This window comes from Crinia signifera, chromosome 1 (genome assembly GCF_055691185.1).
Source record: "Crinia signifera chromosome 1, ASM5569118v1, whole genome shotgun sequence".
Lineage (NCBI taxonomy): Eukaryota > Metazoa > Chordata > Amphibia > Anura > Myobatrachidae > Crinia > Crinia signifera.
The window spans coordinates 58,959,976-58,980,811 of NC_139217.1; the positions used below are offsets into that span (position 1 = coordinate 58,959,976).

Here is a 20,836-nt window from a genome sequence, read left to right on the forward strand (position 1 = left end):
AACGGGGGGTGGACTTTAGGCACTAATGGACCCTTTAAAATCTATAATAGTTGTATATCTTGTTAATAAGCAGCAGCTTTCAAAATTGCACTAGTTTCAGTGCAAAAAAATTTTTTGTGTCAAGTCCGGGGCCAGAAAAAAATCCTGGACTCGGAGCCTGCACAGCAAGATACCAAATACCCAATGGGAAAGTGAAGGCTGCGCTAATTGATAAAATGGTGTATTGGATTTTGATTTATATCAATTAGCGCAGCCTTCACTTTCCCATTGGGTATTTAGTTCCCTCTTTTAAAGAGCAGCATTTTAGTTTTAATAGCAACACCATAGCTAGTAAAAATCCTGTATAACATCTGCAAGAAGACTGTATTGCGACAAAAAGTATTCAAAAATATACACTTTTTTGTAGTGTCACCAGTAATATTTTGAACACCACCATTAATGGCACTATATAAGAGACTGCTGAGGAGGAGAGGGTTCTAGGAGTCACTATTTCAGGTGACTTAAAAGGCAGCTAGGCAATGCAACAAAGCAATGAGGAAGGCAAGTCAAATGCTTGGTTGCATAGGGAGAGGTTGTGTAGGCAGCAGAAAGAAAGTAGTAATAATGCCAATGTAAATGTCATTGGTAAGACATCATCTATAATACGGTGTCCAGGTCCGGAGGCCACATCTCCAGAAGGATAAACACATTAGAGATGGTACAAATACAGGCAAGTAATGTGATTCTTCACAGAAAGAGGAGTAACAGAACAAAAGGGCATGCACTAAAACTGGAGGGAGGTTCGGCGGAAATCCTGGGTAAAATTACTTCACAGAAAGGGTAGTGGACAAGTGGAATAGTCTCCCATCGAGGTGGTGGATATCCTTACAAAGAAATAAATATCAAATAGGTTTGAGGTAACAAAATTACAAAACGGGCAGACTAGATGGGCCGAATGGCACTTATCTGCTGTCAGATTCTAAAACAATCAAACAAAATCTACTTTATTTAAAAACTTTTTATTAACCATCAAAAAAAAATTATACAAAAAGTTTTTTCTTCTTACACATTTTAGTATAAAAATATAACTAGCTAATATTTAGTGCTGTACAGAATATTTGATTTACAAATAAGTTATAGCTTAAATATCCTTCTTATGTGGACACATTTGTAACATTGTCGGAGTCTCGGTTCAATCCTTTCACAGCCAATCAAATGTCCTTCCAATAAGCTCAAAGAACTTCTTATTGGGCTCATAGAAGTACTCACGCAGTTTGCCTAGCAGGAAAGGATTTATGTGCGGGTGGGGACGTCCTTTGGACTCGTGTAAGCAGCGTTCCCGCCCACTGTCCCGTAAACAGTAAAAACCTTTTGTCTTATTGAAGTAAAAGTTGGATGCATTGATTTGCGGTGAAAGATTCAGAAACCGCTCAACCTTCTGCATTTCCGGGAAGGGGTCCTTGATTAAATAATCTCCATCAACGATATGAATATTTCGCGATGGGAAATACTTCAACCAGTTAACCATATAAGTGTAATACAAGCTCTTGTTTATCGCCTTGTAGTCCGTGTTGAGTTCTTCGTTTTTTAAAAGCAAGTCTTCCACGGCGGGATAAGTCTTATTTTTCTGTTTGTGGTTATAATACACTTGGGTGTAATCTGATAAAACTCGCTCAATAGGGTCTCTTAGGATCAGCAGCAGCCGTATAGAGCTGTTCATATGGTGAACTCGCTGTGGAACGTCAGGCGATGTGAAATACGCTGGAGTTTTCTCTACGGTGAGCTGGTGCGGGTAGGAGAGCGGCATCTGGCTTGCATACCATTGTAGACCTTTTCCATACTGATCTTCCCAGTCAAAGAAATGGATTTCACTTTCTGCTGCAGAGATTTCAGAATGGAGGCTAAGCATCTCCAGAAGAGCCCTGGTTCCACCTTTGCGTACTCCAATGATAATCAAGTGTGGCAAGTGCTGGTGAGTACCATTTGGATGAAATATGCTCTTCAGTTCATTACCAGGAGGAGGGGATGTATAGAGCTTTTCAACTGAGGTTGGTCGAGAAGGCACCAGTCGAGGCTGAATGAAAAGAAGAGACGCACCGAGAAGTATGGAGGCCATGACAAACATCTGGAGCTTGGGGGTCCGTCGGCAGGACAGTGCTCCGTAGGTCTATTTAAGCATGAATAAGGGGATCCTGCTTCTCTGTGTCAGTATCCCTTACATAGATGTCCTGAAATTGAAAAAAAGATATTTGCATCAATTGATTTATATTTAAATTGGTGAAGATTTGTAATTGACAACAAGAGTCTTTATATATTTCTTGAAGGCGTGTCTCCAACTAATTAACAATTTATACAGTACCTACAGTAGAGCAGAGCAGCTAAACTTTATGCAACTTTAGTAAGCTTCACACATTGTCAAAGAGAAAAAAAAAACCATAAAAACAAAGTTCTATTTTTACTGTAAATGGGATTCAATCAGTCAGGAGTGCTCAGATGTCACAATGCTTTTTGCCAAGTACTAATTTCATGTAATAGATATGGTAAGTGGTAGGATGAAATGAGGATAAGGTATAGAGACTTCCTTTTACAGTTTGGTCTATTATCGTGTTCGGTAAACTGTCAATTTACGACTTAAGATCTATTTTACTAGGTTACATCAGTCATTTAAAATGTGCACAGCAGCTGTATCTATAGTGGTCACATTAAAACAGAGTAGGTTGGGTCATATCATTACACAGGCTGGCTATCAGGAGGGAAAAATTAAGATTTGGGACATTTTTGAGGTGGTAACAGACAACAAAAAGTTAAGAATTGACACAGTGCCAAGTAAGATGTTAAACATAATCTCCCCCCCCCCCCCCCCCCCAATAAATAAAATAGTGATTGGTAGAAAATCGATACATTGGGAAACTTAATTTAAAAAAATCCAGGATTTGGCAATCAGGATTTTTAAACGTTAAATATTCCAGATTCCACAACCTGGCCGTCGGGAGAGTGAGAAATCACAGCAATCTGTCATTGATGTACAGTATGGGGGCATTTAGAAAACAAAATATTATAAAATATTCCCAATAAAAAAAACTGTCAGGATAAGGACAAAAAGACAGACTAATAAATGATCGATGTTTTAGTTCTAAAACACATTCTACTGCCTAAAGTTTTGTTATGCTGCCTATGAAAGTAGGGAATATATGCGCGGTGCTGATGTTTTTGCAATTGAGCATTGATTAACCTTCATCCAAAGTGACGGTTCTTTTTTTGGCGCATAGTTTAACAAAACTTGAATTAAATGATTACAGATCATTTGCCGCCAATATCTAAAATGATACATACTCCTCGACTTCGACCCCGGCGTTATAAGCAGATATTTTGCACATCTCTCATAGCAACATTGGTACTCAAAGGGTTAGTAAAATAATGCATTGGCTTTGAACTGCTTAATAGTATACAGAAAAAAAACATTGAAAAAGCAACTAACCAAAAATAATTTTTTTGTTTTTGTATTTATTACATTTGGAATTTTGCCATTGGAACACCCTATCCATTTTCAGAGATTTCAGCTTGATTTTGTTTTTAGTAAATCTATGCCTAGATTTCTATTTGGCGATATATGCTATCAGACAGAAGTAAATGTTGGTATCTTAATGTGAGCCAGCGGAGATTTTCTGGTTTTATTATAAAACAGTCCAGCACAAGGTTTTGGCACCAAAGTATGGCCTTTAAATTAAATTGCTCCTTTGAAGTCTGTGGCAAATGTTTAATTTTTATTTCAGCCAAGTAATGAATAACAGCCTGTCTTAATAAATGCAAACATATGAAGAATTGTATTTCTGTGGATGGAGTAATTACACTTACAGGTTTTGCAGAACATTTAAAGAATAATGTAAAAGTAGAACGGACTTATAAATAGCATATATTTCACTTTAAAAGAACAATTACAGAATAAGTGCCCCTTCGGGCTTGGCCAACGTCTGTCGTTTCATCAGAGCGGCATGAAAGAAGAACAACTTGCTTTAAATGTGTGTACACGCTATGCGATTATTTTAAATATTGTCATTTTGGCCCCTCTGAGCGACAATATTGCACAGTGGGGGTGAGTCTAATGGACTCGAAGTACCGAGAGTTCGACCCCGTCCCATTGTTTTTGGGACTGCGCATGCTCGATTATGCGCATGTGAAGGCCTCCTTTGCGAATGGCTTCAGCGACTTGCAGGAGCCATTCACATACAACGGGACGGGGGCGGACGGCGGCGAGGAATGCCCATGGAAATGCCCCCTTCTCCTCCTGCATCCAGGAAAGCAGGACCTCCTGGCCGCAAAAACCCAGCGTGCACTGCCAGGGAATGGAGGAAGCCCCTGGGAGAGGAGGTATGGCTCCTGCATCAGCCAGAAACGATGGACTCCAGTCTAAAGGAGCCCATACACGCTCCGTTCTGTACTTTTAAAGTACACATCGTATCGGATTGCATCCCTAGTGCATGCAGTGTCCATGCACTGCGAACCGATGTGTACCTAGTACAAAAAGTATGTGCAGCACATACTTTTTGTACCGTACTATGTGATGCACGGGAGCGCGCATCGCATAGTACAGAACGGAGCTGGCGAAAACGGAGCGTGTATGGGCTCCTTAAGCTTTAACTCCTGGCCACAGGCCTCACTGACTCTTTCTGGATACCACCCCCCTTTCCCTGCATGTTGGGGCAAAATGAGCGATATCGATTAAAATATTGGTTAGTGTGTATGGGGCTTTAGGAATTGATTGGTTGGTACTTTGGGGCTGATTCAGGATCACTTGTAGTGATCCAAATTCGATCTCAGCCCCAATGGATGCACTCGCCAGGCCATTTCTTGCAGGGTGGGTGGGCTGGGGGCGGAAACGGGGCTGGAGCAGGGGAACGCCCAGTGTTTTATGGGCATCCCTATGAAAACATTGGGCGTTCCCAGGTGGACTCCAATGGAAATAAAAAAGACATTTTAGACCGACTTTTACTTCCAAAGGAGAGAGAAATCAGTCGATGGCCGCTGACCATCGAATGATTTCTCTCCTTCGGTGGCATGCGAGGGGATGTGTTCGCGCACATCCCCTCGCATGTTACTGAGTGTATTCATCTGCGCGGGGACGGCGGATGTTCGGCATTTCAGGGCTCGCTAAGTAGCGAACAACCGCTGCTGAGCGAGCCTTGCTGAATCAGGCCCTTTATCTCCCTCCATTTTATCTTAATCCAAGTCTTAGTACATAGACCTCTAAGTTTTTGGGTTTACAAAGTAGTTTCTTTCAAACCGCCAAACCCAAGATGTGATTTTACACAAAAGGCATAATAAATATTGCCGCTCGCATTTGAAAATCTACATCCTGTTTGTGGTTTAAAAACCGATAGTAACCGATACTTTCATACATCCACCAAATGAGCACAACTGTCAGTAGTAATAGTCAGCCCTATGATATGCTGTCTAATTATATGTTAGCCATAAACCATTGGCGAAAAGCAATCTGTAATAGAATAAAAACCATCAGTGCTTCCCCACCCCCCGGAAAATACATTACTGTATGACGGCCTAGTACCAGAGTTCCTCATTAATCATCATCTGCGCTTCAGTGTCCATCCATGCATGGGCATGGAGAGCGTATATGAACAAAATGTGCAGCTGATATTGTGGGAAATTGTGATCTGGTCACTGATGTGTGCATAGTGGGGGCCTATTTAATACCAATGGCAATTTAAGGATCTGACTCACAGCGTGATCCAAACTACTGGAGCAATTCAGTACTGAACCAGGGAAAATCAGCCGTCCTGCAAGCTCTATCACTAATACTTTAGCTACCAATCAGTAATGGTAAAGCTTACACTGCCAGGTTCTCATGAGTTTATTCATGCACCGGGCAGCAGAGGAAGTTCTTAGGAACGAGTTAGGCTCAGTGGGCCAACTTCCTCACATCCCAGTGGGGATGAAAGGCACATCACAACTTTGCTGTGCTTGAAAGATTTTTGTCATATCTCCTGTATAACAGAAATGGGGACTGGGTCCATTACAGAAAACGCTGGGTGAGATTTAATAGGATGAGAGTTTCAGAAAGTGAGAGATTTGGTAAGAAGTCTCCAGTTTTTTTTTAAAGCGGCAATCATTTACACTGCAAAAATGAAACTAGCTTTGCAGTGTAAATGATTGCCGCTTTAAAAAAACAAACAAAAAAAACCTAGAGATTTCTTACCAAATCTCTCATCCTATTAATTACACCCATAGTTTCTGCAAGTTCTGTAGAACACATTAACCTTCAGAAACATGCTCTAAAGTGGGAGCTGAACTGCATGTTACTGGGCAGCTTGAGGAGGTGAAGAGCAGAAAAGGAGACAAGCTGGAGACCTCAGATTTAAATAGAGGAAGGAGCAGGGTCCTCTTACAGCACATTTACAGTCATAAAGTCCCTACTGAAAGTAAATTGACAATTGTCGTTAAATGTATCTGCATATGAAAAATGTATTTTACAGAAATTTTATATATACGAAATGCCAATAAACATTTTTGCATTCCTTTATTTATTATTTATTGCATAAGATGTGTGGCAGATGAAAGAGCAGCTGCCACCAGAGGCGTACCCATAGCAAAAGTTTGTAAGGGCCCCCTATTTAGCAACTGATAAATGTATGTAAAACATATTACTTAGACAGCAAAGATAGGCCCCCTTCAGCTCTGGGCCCCATAGCAGCTGCACCCCTTGCACCTATGGTAGTTACGCCCTTGGCTGCCACTCTCAGAGGGACTTTGCAGACGCTCGGCATCCTGGTTCCATCCACCAGGTCCTTCCATGCAAGTTAAGTGATCAAGGCAGATTCACCAAATTAAGGAGTCAAACCCCCCCCCCCTTCCTTTGTTACATCTTTTTCTAGTGTTCCCGCTAGGCTGTTTTAGCGGGGCGCTGCGCCCTGCCCGATTTTTAAAGGGCAAAATGCGCCCTGCCCCTCTCGCAGCGCCCCGCTAAAACAGCCTCACGGGGAAGCCCAGCGTCGCCGTAGATGGCGATGCCCGGCGCTTCCCCGGCAGCATAGTGGCTTTGGAGGGGCCGGTCCCACCCCCCTTTGATGACGCTGGCGGCCCGGGCGCACCCCTTTGATGATGCCGGCGGCCCGGGCACGGCCCTTTGATGACGCCGGCGCCCCGGGCACGGCCCTTTGATGACGCCGGCGCCCCAAGCACGGCCCTTTGATGACGCCGGCGCCCCGGGCATGGCCCTTTGATGACGCCGGTGCCCCGGGCACGCCCCTTTGATGAGGCCGGCGGCCCGGGACCGCCCCCAGCTGTGGCCCGGTCCGCCCCCCGGCACCCTGCCCGGTCTCCATCCTAGAGTGAACACTATTTTCCTTGCATAAAATACTATGCACTGCATGGCAATAAAGGACTGTGAACTTATAAAGGGAATTTCATTTTTAACAGGATTGGAATCAGCTCCTACAACAAGAGAAATACTTAAAGCAAACTGAATTGGAGCCATCTGTATGAGCTTTAAACACATCTGAAAAGGTAGCATGTATGTATAACATGATGCGACAGTATACTAAACCACAGATAGCAAGGTCACCCTCTATTGATGGAACATTTGCTTTCATAATGGCCTCACAATACACAATCTGTTACATAGAAGAGGAAAATCTAGAACTTTCAACTGCACCAAAATTCTAGTAAATCACAGTGTGCTGAGCATTTATGCTGGACACAAGAATTGATTTTACTATTACAGTGACCTCTGCCAATAGATTGTGTTTTTAAGGTTAAAGCACCTATTGTATTCACTTTTCATAACTTGGTACACAGGAGAAGCAAGGGGGGGGGGGGGGGTGAGTGCTACATTTAGCCTGCCAGAAGCACCATTAGAAGTACTACATCCTGGCCAACCAATTCCGGGCCATGTGGAGGCATGTTTAATGTAGCTAAACCAAAATGCAGGTTATCAGAGCACTGGTCTGTAATTATTATTAGGCTGTGGGGCCACAAGGGGTCAGCAGCGCCCCAGCAAGTATGAACTCATGGGTTATTTTAAATGACGACCGATAATATTGTCTGATGTTAATAGCAAAACCAGGTTGTTTTTTGCCTTAAATAATAATGATAATAATAAAAAAAAGTTTAACTAGCTTCCAAATTTGCCTACACTTTGCCACTTAAATGGCAAGGTCAACATGAGGGAAGGTCGACGTGAGTTTTTCAAATTTTTGATTATAAATGTCGACATGGACACCGTCAAAGTGTACCTCGCATGGCTTGCCATGCTTTGGGCACGGTGCCGCACGGCGCTGGACACACTATTATATTCTCCCAGCACGCTGTAGTGGATGGTAAGGCATGAAATACCGCCTGTCGGCACATGGTGGCCCAGAAAAACATTTGCCTAACTTTGTAAGCAAGGGGTAAAAACCAGGCCCTGTTTAAATGAACATGTGGACAAGGCCGTTTTCCCACTTATAAAGAAGGGGGATTTGCATGCTGCTGCTTCTCAGTGGGGTTGTGCTAAAAATGTAAAGAGTCATGAATATGGAGTGCAAAACACGTAATATCGAATCACTTTCTAGCTCAACCCGCCACAGAGCAGCAGCTTTTGTTTCATGGATTTATCCCAAAGTTGTAAACTTGTCTGTATACTGAGCAAATGCAAGGGGATACTTACGGATGACTGGTGGTCAGAATACCAATGCCAGCATCCCAAAGGATGGAATCCTGACAGGGGTCAGGTAAGTGTACTTACACTCCCCCTGCCCCTATCCCTCCCTTTATTCTGCCTAACCCTAACCCCCCCCCCCCCCCCGACACACACACACACACACACTGCCTGACCCAAACCATCCCCGCTAGTGTCTAACACCCTCCACACAGCCTGACCCTAACTAATCATGCTAATGCCTAACCCCCACAAACACCCTGAGCCAAACCATCCCCGCTAGTGCCTAACCCTAACATCCCTCCACGTACACACACACACACACACACACATACACACAGCCTGACCCTAACCATCCCCGCTAGTGCCTAACCCCCCCACACCCACACACAGCCTGACCCTAACCATCCCCACTAGTGCCTAACCCCCACACACAGCCTGACCCTACCTATTCACGCTAATGCCTAACCCCCACACACAGCCTGACCCTAATCATCCCCGCTAGTGCCTAACCCCCCCACACCCACACACAGCCTGACCCTAACCATCCCCACTAGTGCCTAATCCTAACTCCCCCACATACACAGCCTGACCCTAACCATCCCCGCTAGTGCCTAACCCCCACACACAGCCTGACCCTAACCATCCCCACTAGTGCCTAATCCTAACTCCCCCACATACACAGCCTGACCCTAACCATCCCCGCTAGTGCCTAACCCCCACACACAGCCTGACCCTAACCATCCCCACTAGTGCCTAATCCTAACTCCCCCACACACACAGCCTGACCCTAACCATCCCCGCTAGTGCCTAACCCCCACACACAGCCTGACCCTAACCATCCCCACTAGTGCCTAATCCTAACTCCCCCACATACACAGCCTGACCCTAACCATCCCCGCTAGTGCCTAACCCCCCCACATACACAGCCTGACCCTAATCATCCCCGCTAGTGCCTAATCCTAACTCCCCCACATACACAGCCTGACCCTAACCATCCCCGCTAGTGCCTAACCCCCCCACACCCACACACAGCCTGACCCTACCTATTCACGCTAATGCCTAACCCACACACACAGCCTGACCCTAACCATCCCCGCTAGTGCCTAACCCCCCCCACACACACACACACACACAGCCTGACCCTAACCATCCCTGCTAGTCCCTAACCCCCCCCACCACACAGCCTTACCCTAACCATCCCCGCTAGTGCCTAACCCCCCACACCCACCCACAGCCTGACCCTAACCATCCCCACTAGTGCCTAACCCCCACACACAGCCTGACCCTACCTATTCACGCTAATGCCTAACCCCCACACACAGCCTGACCCTAACCATCCCCGCTAGTGCCTAATCCTAACCCCCCCCCCCACATACACAGCCTGACCCTAATCATCCCCGCTAGTGCCTAATCCTAACTCTCCCACATACACAGCCTGACCCTAACCATCCCCGCTAGTGCCTAACCCCCCCCACATACAAAGCCTAACCATCCCCGCTAGCACCTAACCCCCCCCCCCCACACAGCCTTACCCTAACAACCCCCCTTACACACACACACACACACAGCCTGACCCTAACCATGCCTAAGCCTAAACATTGATTTGGGTATTCATTTTTTATATATTTTTAAACAGTTTTTTCTTCCCGGCAATCACCATCAATAGATCACAACTTTCCTTGCTAAGGTGGGGATATAAAGTGCTCACAGACACCGGTGGTGACCTTCAATAAAGATGGAAAAAGTGTAAATGCCGCCAATATAGGGGAGCTCAGGTTCTTGCTTGCAAGGGGTTAAAGGTTTGGCGAAATGAGACGCACTACATTGCAGAAAAGTAATTACATATTATTGAAGTGGAAGAGTCTAATATTAAAGTATTATGCAGCAGCGCATTATGGAACAAAATTTACATAAAAGCTTACCGTAAGCTTGTCAAAGAAAGGCCTTGCCCTAAAGAGATTACTATCCTTATTGGAAAGTGACTCAAACAGAAAAGATAGAAAGCCTTGTTATTGGGGGTGTATGTAGTCTACAGAAACCAGGGCCTATTCAGCGCTCAATGCAAATGTTACCCGGGTGCAGAAGTAATGCAAAAACGCACTGGCCAGCTTTATCTACCGTTACACTACATGTTAGCGCTGGGCCATGGCCCCTTCCGTGTTCTACTCTGCTTTTAGGCATGTGCCTTACCGAACCTGCCTCTGCACTGTGTAATACCTCCAAACATTGCAGAAGCCCAATTGGGACCATGTTCCTATCCACCCAGCCACACCCACAGTTATGTAAAGCCATATCTGTACTGCAGTGGTCCGTGCCTCTTTAGGGATCCAAAGACACATTAGGGATCCAACGGAACATGACACATACAAATTGAGCTGATCAGTTTTTATGACGTGGACATTCAAGGGGCTGGAAACCAAACAAGAGTCTGTACCGGATTTCAGTTCCACTGAGCAGTCCTGCTCTGTAGAATCTTCAGTAAGAGGTTTTGTATATTTGTTACATTTATATTAGTGATCGCCCATCAACAAAAACGTTTTCTTATAAAAATATAATTAATAAGTAAAACCCACCAAATATAGTTTGAATGGTAACTTAAATTGACATACTGTACCAACATGGGAGTAAACAGGCTGGCATTGCCTCGCTGCTGAATAATTGCCCATTCCTTGACTTTGATTATGCTACTACCCTCTTATTTAAATTCATATTGATGCTACCAATCAGATGACACCTCATGTTTACAATCATGTCCCTAGATTTATAGCCAAATCATCCATTAGGCAAACTAGGCTTCTACCTCAGGCCCAGTAAGCACAGAGGGGCGGAGATTTCCCCATACTTACACCCTTATCTTCCTCCTTCTGCGGGAGGGGAAAGCCTGGTTGATTTATAGGGGTGTGTGGCCAGTGGTTAGGTAGGCTGACCGGGGGCGTGGATACATGATTGCATCATCATGGCTCCAACCCCACGATACAACGCCTTAACAAGACAGGCGTTTTATAGAAGTGATTCAGTGCAAATCGCTTCATCAGGTCCTCCCTGTTCTCCTATTATGATCTGAAAGTGGGCAGCCGAGGAGAGTGCATGGGGGACTTTTTATAGGAAAAGAAGGGTCCCAAAAATGAATGTTACTTACATGGGATCTTAGTATACATCTTACTGTGATACAAAACAGTAACGGAGGGAAGAATATGGCGAAGTATTTAGCATTCCTTCCAACAGGACCCATTCCATTAGGAATAAAATGCTCTGTTCCTGGACTTCCCTGCCAGTGGCGGCTCCAGACATTCCGCTGCAGCACAGTAAATTATTCAAACATGGGAGCCACAGCCGCTGCCCCCACCTCTGCAACTGCCACTGCCACTGGCAGGGAAGTCCTTGAACAGAGCATTGTGTAGTGTACCTAATGGAATGGGTCAAGTTGGAGGAGATGAGTAAAGCGTCTAGTTTATCAGTTGTGTTTTCAGGGACAAAGAAAGGCAGGAAGGGCCTTTTGGTTGCATGCAGACATTAGAATAGTGCAAACAATATGGATTACTACTAATGTCCAGTGCACAGCTTGTCATTTTACTGAAGTTTTTAGTAATGGTGGGTCATGAGCGATGGGCACCATAGAGGGGAGAGGAGACAAAAAGGTCTTGCAGTTCCCAGAAATACAGGCTACTAAGGTATAGTCATTGATTGGACAAGTAAATCAATGACTTTTCTGTTTACCACATTACACAACTGTAATGTTACTGTACAGTACTACCTGATATTTGCTAGATAGAAGTGGCCATTAGCTGTGGTTTATAGTCAGCGTTATGGAGTAGGACATGTATGAATCCGTAATGTGAATAGAATAAGCTTGCAAAGCGTAAGGGAGATTAAATATACAAAGAGAACAAAGGTTTATGACATCAAAGAGCCACATGTGTAGCATATTACATTTTTGAAAGGAATATCCAGCAGTAGAGATTACACACAAGTGTGTAATCACCTCCAAGGGATTCTCTCTTTGTCCAACCTGTTTATGACGATTCGACAGTCATTTCCACCCGTATTATACATTTCACAGGTGTTTTCAAATTACACACTAACCCACAAGTGATTTATCTGTTCTCGAGCTTCCAGCAAGCGCAGGTCATAATACTCATTGCTGAATTGTTCCAAAGAGCAACTTCCGTAAAGTAATCCACTAACTGCAAGCAATGAGCCTTGTAGGAACTCAAGGCTCGCCTAACCATTTACTGTTCTCCCTTCTCTAGAGTTAATGAACATATACTTCTCAACAATCAATGAGCCAAACAAATTAGAACAATAAGACAATTATATATATTAACCCAGAAACAACAAAGAATGATTTTCTAGTGAAAGAACAGTTATTTGTCTGGGATCAAAGTATTGGATGCTTTGCAAAGAAGAAATGTTATCCTCACTTAGAAAAAGGCAATAATAGGCGATCCTAGGAGCATAGGGTCAGATTTAACAACGAGTGATAATCTTGTTATCAATTGTTATGGTTCTTTAAAAAAAAAAAAGGCATTCCAGCCAATCAGCTCCTGTCATGTGTTTGAAAAATAACAGGAGCTGATTGTAAAAATGAAAGGAGCTGATTGGCTGTAGCACCCTTTAACATTCAGAACAATGGTCACCAAGAATATCACTCCTTAAACCGGAGTCATAGTATTTTAACCCTTTGAGTGCCAACATCTCTGTGAGAGATGTGCAAAATATCGGCTAAAAATGCCAGCGTCACTCACATTTGTTATATAAATTCAAAAAAAAAAATGTTGTGTAAAAAAATATTATATGTCCTATATAAAAGAAAACATTACAGATCATTATGATGAATAAAAAAAGTTTGCTTGGCAAATTTTCACACCAATTTTAGACAAATTCACTAGGCACTCAAAGGGTTAAAGGCGAAACCAAGACCTCAGTGCTCCGAGGCAGTAATGATACCCAATACACCACCCATGATGCCCTAAATATGGCATGAGGGCTATTTCACACGCTCCAGCCCCTGGAAACCCCACACGGCCAAGAATCCGTGGCGCACTGCGAAGATTACAATGGAGGGCATGGCCACAGCCTGGCAGCCGTCCTTTCCAGTGGCGGGATCCGGCTGCAACCCGGTGGCCGCGCCGTGGCCGTCCCGTGTGAATGGACACAATCGAGTCCATTATTAACTACTGTGTGCGGCTAGGCTTTTGGCCGTGCAGGGTTTCGCCGCCCGGCAGGAGCCGGAGCGTGTGAAATAGCCTAGAGACCATTATAAGAAACGTGTGTATGTCTTGAATACTACATTGTACTTACTGTAACCCCATTCAGAATATATGCACCCATCTGATGCCAAGTTAGACTACAGCAGGAAAGAGGTTCAATCAAATCCCAAAGAGCTTACAATCTGATTGTACCGAATAGGAAGTACTGATAGTTACGTACTGTATGTTACGTAATTATTCCATACAGTATCATTAATATATATTACTTCTCCCAGACAGAAAGAAATAAGGTACAGTATAGTCACCCCTCCCTATCAGACTTGCCACCTCCCTACAAAACTTTAAACGGGCACTCAAGACCCACTTCTTCATTAAATCTAACCATCTCTTATCCTAACCGTATGTTTATGTTCGCTTCTATCCCTGCTGTGTCCCCCCAGTTGGTCTGCCCCTTACCTTTAGAATGTAAGGTCTAACAAGCAGGGCCCTCTCTCCTCATGTGCTTTGCTCTCTGCCACTGTTATAACTGCCTCCGTGTCTGTTGCTGCATCTGTCTTATTTACCATATACTTGTCCTAATTTGCATTTGTACTGTAAATCACAATCTTTCTTGTATTGTTCTTTGCTCATCTATATTGTGTCAGGCGCTGCGGAACCCTTGTGGCGCCATATAAATGATAATAATCTGTGGCAGATAAGGATCCCCTTTCACACACACACACGTGCTGGAGGAGCACTGACATGATCTAACAGTTCTCATGCTTATCCGTGTGAGCAGCAGAAGAATGGTTTTGAGCGTTACCCCCTTCTTGTGCCTACAACACAAAATGCAATAAAAACAGAGGAAACCTGCAGGAATGTCACAGGCATTCCAGCTCTCCTGCACAGAAAGCAGCCCCGAGCGCTTCATGTCATCTAAAGCAGATTTGTGGAGTACACAACGTATCCAAACCACACTGACAGGTTCTCTACCCATGTTATGTTAAGTTGAAAAGTGCAAGAACAAATAATGAAAGCAGAATAGTTAAGAAAATATCAAATCTACACAAAACACATAATAACACACAAACACACACACAATATAATAATCTATATGGCGACACTTGTACTGAAACACAACAGCAATAAAAGGTGATCTATAAAGCAAGCAATGCAGGAAAAAAAAATGGGTCTCTGCAGCCAAGTGCTGGTAAGAAAGTAATTAGAAAATACACTCATAAAAGCGCTGCGGGTGCATCGGGCACAGATTCAATTTGTTAAGCCTGAAACAATGTATGAGGTTGCAATGCCCCGGCTAATTGGTTAGGGCAAAGGTTCACGGTATCAGTTTTACTGCCACAGTGTAAACATACATTGCACGCCTTTACTGAGGGAGAGAAAAAAGTTGTGCAGCAGCAAATGATCTGACAGGTATGTGTGCTATGTGACAGCGCTGCTGGGGGAAAGCACAGACATCCACAGTACAGATGTAAAGCATGCATGGGATAGTGACGAATGAATGGAGAGGTAAAGAGTGATCTGTACAGTTATAAGACCGGATGGGGAGAAGTCCTGGAAGAGCTGCGATCCTCACATCTCATGCACTGTACATTACATCCTAATACACCGGGAGAGAACACCTGTCTGTCTGGGGATTGGTACACAGCCCACTAACTGCACATCACAGAACAGCCATGCCCCCTTACTGGGCTATATACAGTATGCAGCTGTAGGCAACTCTCTAATATGATTATTAATAAAGTAATCATACCTGCTGAGCCTGGCCCACACAATGACAACAATATTTATTATCAGTTTCTTATACAGTGCAGCAAATCCCTTTGGACTTTGCAATTGGGAACAGTGATAAGACACACTGGGCAATTACAGACAGACAGTCATAGGAGGTAGTAGGGCCCTGCTCGGAAGTTTACAATACACAGTAAACTGCATTGAAGAGTTGCGCACTGTGGTAACAAAATGTAGTGATATAACGAATAATAAGTAATGTAGTAACTTAATGAAAAGGAATGCAATGAGCAAATTCAATGCATTAATATAATGTAAAATAATGTGACGAATAGTAATACAATGGAGGGTGAAGCAGTATACCAATACAAGGGAGTGTAACAATGTAAAATCAATCAATGAAGAGATATGCAATGGAAAGTAATTCAATGAATATAGTAGTTATGTAAGGGAGAGTAATGTAATGAAGAGTAATGCAGTACTGTAATGTAATGGAGAGTAATGCAGTACTGTAATGTAATGGAGAGTAATGCAGTACTGTAATGTAATACAGAGTAATGCAACAAAGAGTAATATAATTAAATAGAGTAATGGAGACTGAATAATACAGTGTAGAGTAATGCAGTGTTTTAATATGCAGAGTTTAATAGTCTGGTCCAGCGTTCCGTGGTCTACTCCAGTTCTGGTTTACAATTAGTCCCTAAAGAGTAATGCAGCAAAGAGTAATGTAATGTAGAGCAATAAAACAGAGAGTAGTGTAGTAATGTTATGGAAAGTTATGCAGAGTGGTAATGTATTGTAGAGTAATGCAGTGTGGTAATGTAACTGGGAGTAATGCAGTGTGGTAATGTAATGAAGAGTAATGTAATGCAGTAATTTAATGGAGATTGAGTGATGCAGTGTAGTAATATAATGGAGTGGAGAGTAAGGTAATGGAGTAGTGTAATGGAGATTGAGTAATGCAGTGTAGTTACATAATGTGGAGTAATGCAGTGCAATGTAGTTACATAATGTGGAGTAATGCAGTGTAGTAATATAATGGACTGGAGAGTAATGCAGTGTAGTAATATAATGGACTGGAGAGTAATGCAGTGTAGTAATATAATGGACTGGAGAGTAATGCAGTGTAGTGATATAATTGAGAGTAATGCTGTGTTATGTAGTAATATAATTTAGAGTAATGCAGTGTAGCAATGCAGTTTAGTAATGTAATTGAGTAATGCAGTGTAGTGAGATAATTTAGAGTAATGCAGTGTAATGTAGTAATACAATGTAGAGTAATGCAGTGTAGTGATATAATGTAGAGTAATGCAGTGTAATGTAGTACTATAATGTAATGCAGTGTAGTAATGTAATGAAGTAATGCAGTGTAGTAATGTAGGGTAATGCAGTGTAGTAATGTAATGGAGTGTAGTAGTGTAGTAATGCAGTCATATAATGTAGGGTAATGCAGTGTAGTAATGTAATGGAGTGTAGTAGTGTAGTAATGTAGAGTAATGTAGTGTAGTAATGTAGAGTAATGCAGTGTAGTAATGTAATGGAGAGTAATGCAGTGTAGTGATATAATTTAGCGTAATGCAGTAATGTAATGTAGAGTAATGCAGTGTAGTAATGTCATGGAGTAATGCAGTGTAGTAGTGTAGTAATGTAGAGTAATGCAGTGTAGTAATGTAGAATAATGCAGTGTAGTAACGTAATGGAGAGTAATTCAGCGAGGGGATTACAGTATAAAGGAAAGTTCATCGGTGTACTCACCAGAACAGAGCCGCTGTGCTTCGAGGAGCCTACACCGGCGCACTATCCATGGCCGGGCAGGAGACAGATCCCGGGATCCGGCCGCTGCTGCTGGGAAGAGAAGGAACAGCGTGGCACCTCTCCCCGCAGCCCATCCAGGTGTGCGCTCGTACTGTCTCTGAGTCTGTAGCAGGAGGCAGCGCTCAGCTCTATATAGCTCCGCTCCCTGACGTCAGCCCCCCCGCGCTGCTCCCCTCCTCCTGCCCGGTGTCACCCGTCCTGCCCAGCCCTTTCCTAGGCGTGTCACATACATCTCCGGGCGCTGCTACCGGAGCCGCCAGCCAGGCAGGCATTGTCATTGTGCAACACGCAGGTGTACGCGTCACGTGTCTGGTCAGTGCCAGCCACTGCCAGGGTGTGCGCGCCGATCACTCTGTATGTACTATGGTGCGATACAGAGCAGGGCGCTGCGGGCACCTGGTGGCGGAGTGTCTCAGTACTGTCCTCTGATGTCAGGTCTCTGGCTCACTGAGTGCACGACATGCTGTAATCCTGGGAACTGGGAGATAACATCATATGATTCACAACATTAATCTAAATGACCTATGTAACATATTTCTAGTTAACATGTGCATTTCTACGTGTCTTTAGTCACTATACTTATCTTAAAAAGTCAAATGTTTTATGTGTTACACCTCCCAACTGTCACGATTACAGCGAGACAGTCCCGATTTTCGGGTCCTGTCCCGCTGTCCCACTCGTGGCAGGCATTGTCCCGCTTCGGGGGGTGGCAGTTAGGAGACATCCCAATCTAATAGAATAGACGCTGTGCGCACGCGCACAGCGTCTATTCTCGTATGAAAATGAGGTTGCAGCTAATTAGCATAAGCCGCGCCCTCATTTACATACACCCGCCCCCTTTTCGGGCGCTCGCGCGAGTGTCCCTATTTCTCCATCAGAGAAGTTGGGAGGTATGACAAATGAAGGGTGGTGTCATGTACGAAAGCCATATGGAAAGTCATGTTTCCATGTGTGTAAGCCCCAGAGCGTGGAGCCAGCGGGTATCGCCATCTCAATGTGGGGTTACCCAATAGTAGCAAGACCATACTTGCCTACTTTTGAAAACTAGATTCAGGGAGATTGTAGTTGGTAGTAGACTTTTGCACAGCGCCCCATTGAGGGGGCGTGTCATGCTCCACCCAAAGGGCGTGTCTAGTTCCATATATGCACATAGAAATAATGGGTGCACTCACCGGACTTCATCCAAAATGCAGGTGTTTTATTTACATACCACAGCCGATATTTTCAGGTGACAGTGGGCATGGTCAACGTTTCGGTCTAAACATAGACCTTTGTCAAGACCCCCTTACTCCTGCCTCCACCAGTTCCATATATGGAGAGAGTGTGAAAAGTGATTGTGAATGTGGCACCTAGCAGCGTGGGTGTGTACCGCGACATCTCAGAGGAATATTTTAAAATGACTTATATCCAAATGTAGATGAGCCCCAAAGCAGTTAGTAAGAGATAATATACTTGGTAAAGTGCTGGGAAATGGCGCTGATGATTCAATGTGAATGTATCTGTCTCTCATTCCTTTTTTCCCCAAAAATGTAACAGAGTAATGTGGGCTAGGTGAAATGAGGGAGATTGTTAGACTAATGAGGGAGAGAAGGAGATTGCTGCTATTTTAGGGAGTCTCCTGCAGAATGCAGGAGGGGAGGTAACTATGAGCAAGACTGATAAACATAATTTGGTACTTGTTTATTTTCACGGCAGCAGATAAATTGCATGCGAATGCGATTTGATGCGATTTTGTACCTATTTATAACCCCACTATCCACTACGCAAGGAGTTAAATTTATATAGTGTGGCGAGCGCAGCGAGCCACCGAGCCCGAAGCGCGGCGAGCGGTCGCAGATTACTTTACATGTATTCCGCGTCCCCTTGCGGGGCTCGCTGCGATCGGCGCAGAATACATGAAATACGAGTACACTTGCTATGCTTGCCCTCTTTTAGTTTATGCGTGACTAGTGCAGGAACCTACTCTGTCTGGCCCCACTAATTTCTTTGCTGCACCACCCCTCCATCCCAACCTCTACCCCCACACTGCTCATCAGTGAACTGTCCAAGACACCCCTGTACACTCCTAGCTGTCCCGTCACACCCCTATTTCCGCTCCAATACTTTACTTTTGTTTGGTACAAAATATTTTTTCCATCCAAATATTTTTTTTCCGATACCCTTGGTATTTGGAGAAGCCCTCAGGGCGGGATGTTCTAACATCGGCAGCCCAGCTCCACCCCCTTCGCCGCCCATCGCCTGCATAATTATCACATATGCTCTAACATATGTGATAATTATGGCAAAGGACAGCTTGCGTTAAGAGCTGTCCTTTGCGGTGAGAGTCAGCGGGTCCCACCGGGACCCGGCGGCTCTCCCCTCCCACCCTTACCCGGCGGTGCTGCTGCTGCGCCGTGCTCCCCTCCTCGCTGCACCTGGAAGAGGATCACAGTGCAGGGAGGAAGGTGTCACAGGTCCGGGCAGCACAGCACTGTGCAGCCCGGACACAGGTGAGGGGGGTCAGTGCGGGGCTGCGGCGGGTCACGGTAGAAGCCCATAGGCTTCTATGGGGCATTGCCAGATTTTTCTGGCGATACCCCCCATTGCGGTAACCTGGCGGGGGGATGTTTTGAGCATCCCAAAATGCTGTAAAAACCCAGATAATGGGGTTTTTACCACATTTTTAGTTTAGAGAATCTCCCCCTCAATCTGCTATGGGTAATACTACTTGAGCTTTATCTTGTCTGACAATGACATAGGGTGCAGGAACTAATCTGCACTTAATGCAAGTTTTTGCATTTTTGCATTACGTTCCTAGAGAGATAAATAAACAAGAGGAACGGTAAGAGGTCATCCAAACATTGTATATCCATCACCCAGCAGATCCTGAGATGTTTGTACAGCAGTTATCTCAATCAGTATTCTTGTGTGCTTCTGTGACAACAAAAGGATTGTTTTTACTTTAAGGCGTCTGACACAATTACCCCTTTACCCCTTTCACACTGCACTTTTAAAACGGTATATTGCCGTTTTTTTCCATTTTAAAACGTTTAAGGCTGCAATGTGAAGGCGCCAGAGTTGATTTACCGGTTAAAGTTAACTGGTATTTCAACACGGTTAAAAAGCAGAGTCCTACACGTTTCAAATAGAGATGTGCACCGGCCACTTTTCGGGTTTTGGGTTCTGAGTACCTTGAGGTTTTGGGTTCTAATGGGTTTTGCCAAAACACCTCCTAAGTGTTTTGTGTTTGGATTTCTTGGGTTTTGGGTTCTGATTTTGTTGTTAAAAAAGCATAAAAACTGCTAAAATCGCATAATTTTTTTTTTTTTTTGCTTCTACGCTATATTAACCTCAATAACATTAATTTCCACTCATTTACAGTCTATTCTGAACAGCTCACACCTTACAATATTGTTTTTAGGGCAAAAGGTTGAACCGAGGTAGCTGGATAACTATGATAAGCCACACAAGT

At 44.0% G+C, this 20,836-nt stretch overlaps 1 protein-coding gene across 1 annotated transcript; it reads right to left on the minus strand.

Annotated features, from left to right (window-relative positions):
- Positions 1–982: 982 nt before the first annotated feature.
- HS3ST1 (heparan sulfate-glucosamine 3-sulfotransferase 1) lies at positions 983–17,504 on the minus strand. Its single transcript, XM_083158266.1, has 2 exons — positions 17,326–17,504; positions 983–2,207 (listed from the first exon to the last, which is right to left on the minus strand). Exon 2 carries the CDS (start codon positions 2,102–2,104, stop codon positions 1,181–1,183), a length of 924 nt encoding a protein of 307 aa, XP_083014392.1. The 5' UTR covers positions 2,105–2,207; positions 17,326–17,504; the 3' UTR covers positions 983–1,180.
- Between the last annotated feature and the right edge of the window lie 3,332 nt (positions 17,505–20,836).

Excerpts from the sequence above, each read along its gene's own strand:
- HS3ST1 (XM_083158266.1), bottom strand. The coding sequence starts at position 2,104 with ATGTTTGTCATGGCCTCCATACTTCTCGGTGCGTCTCTTCTTTTCATT.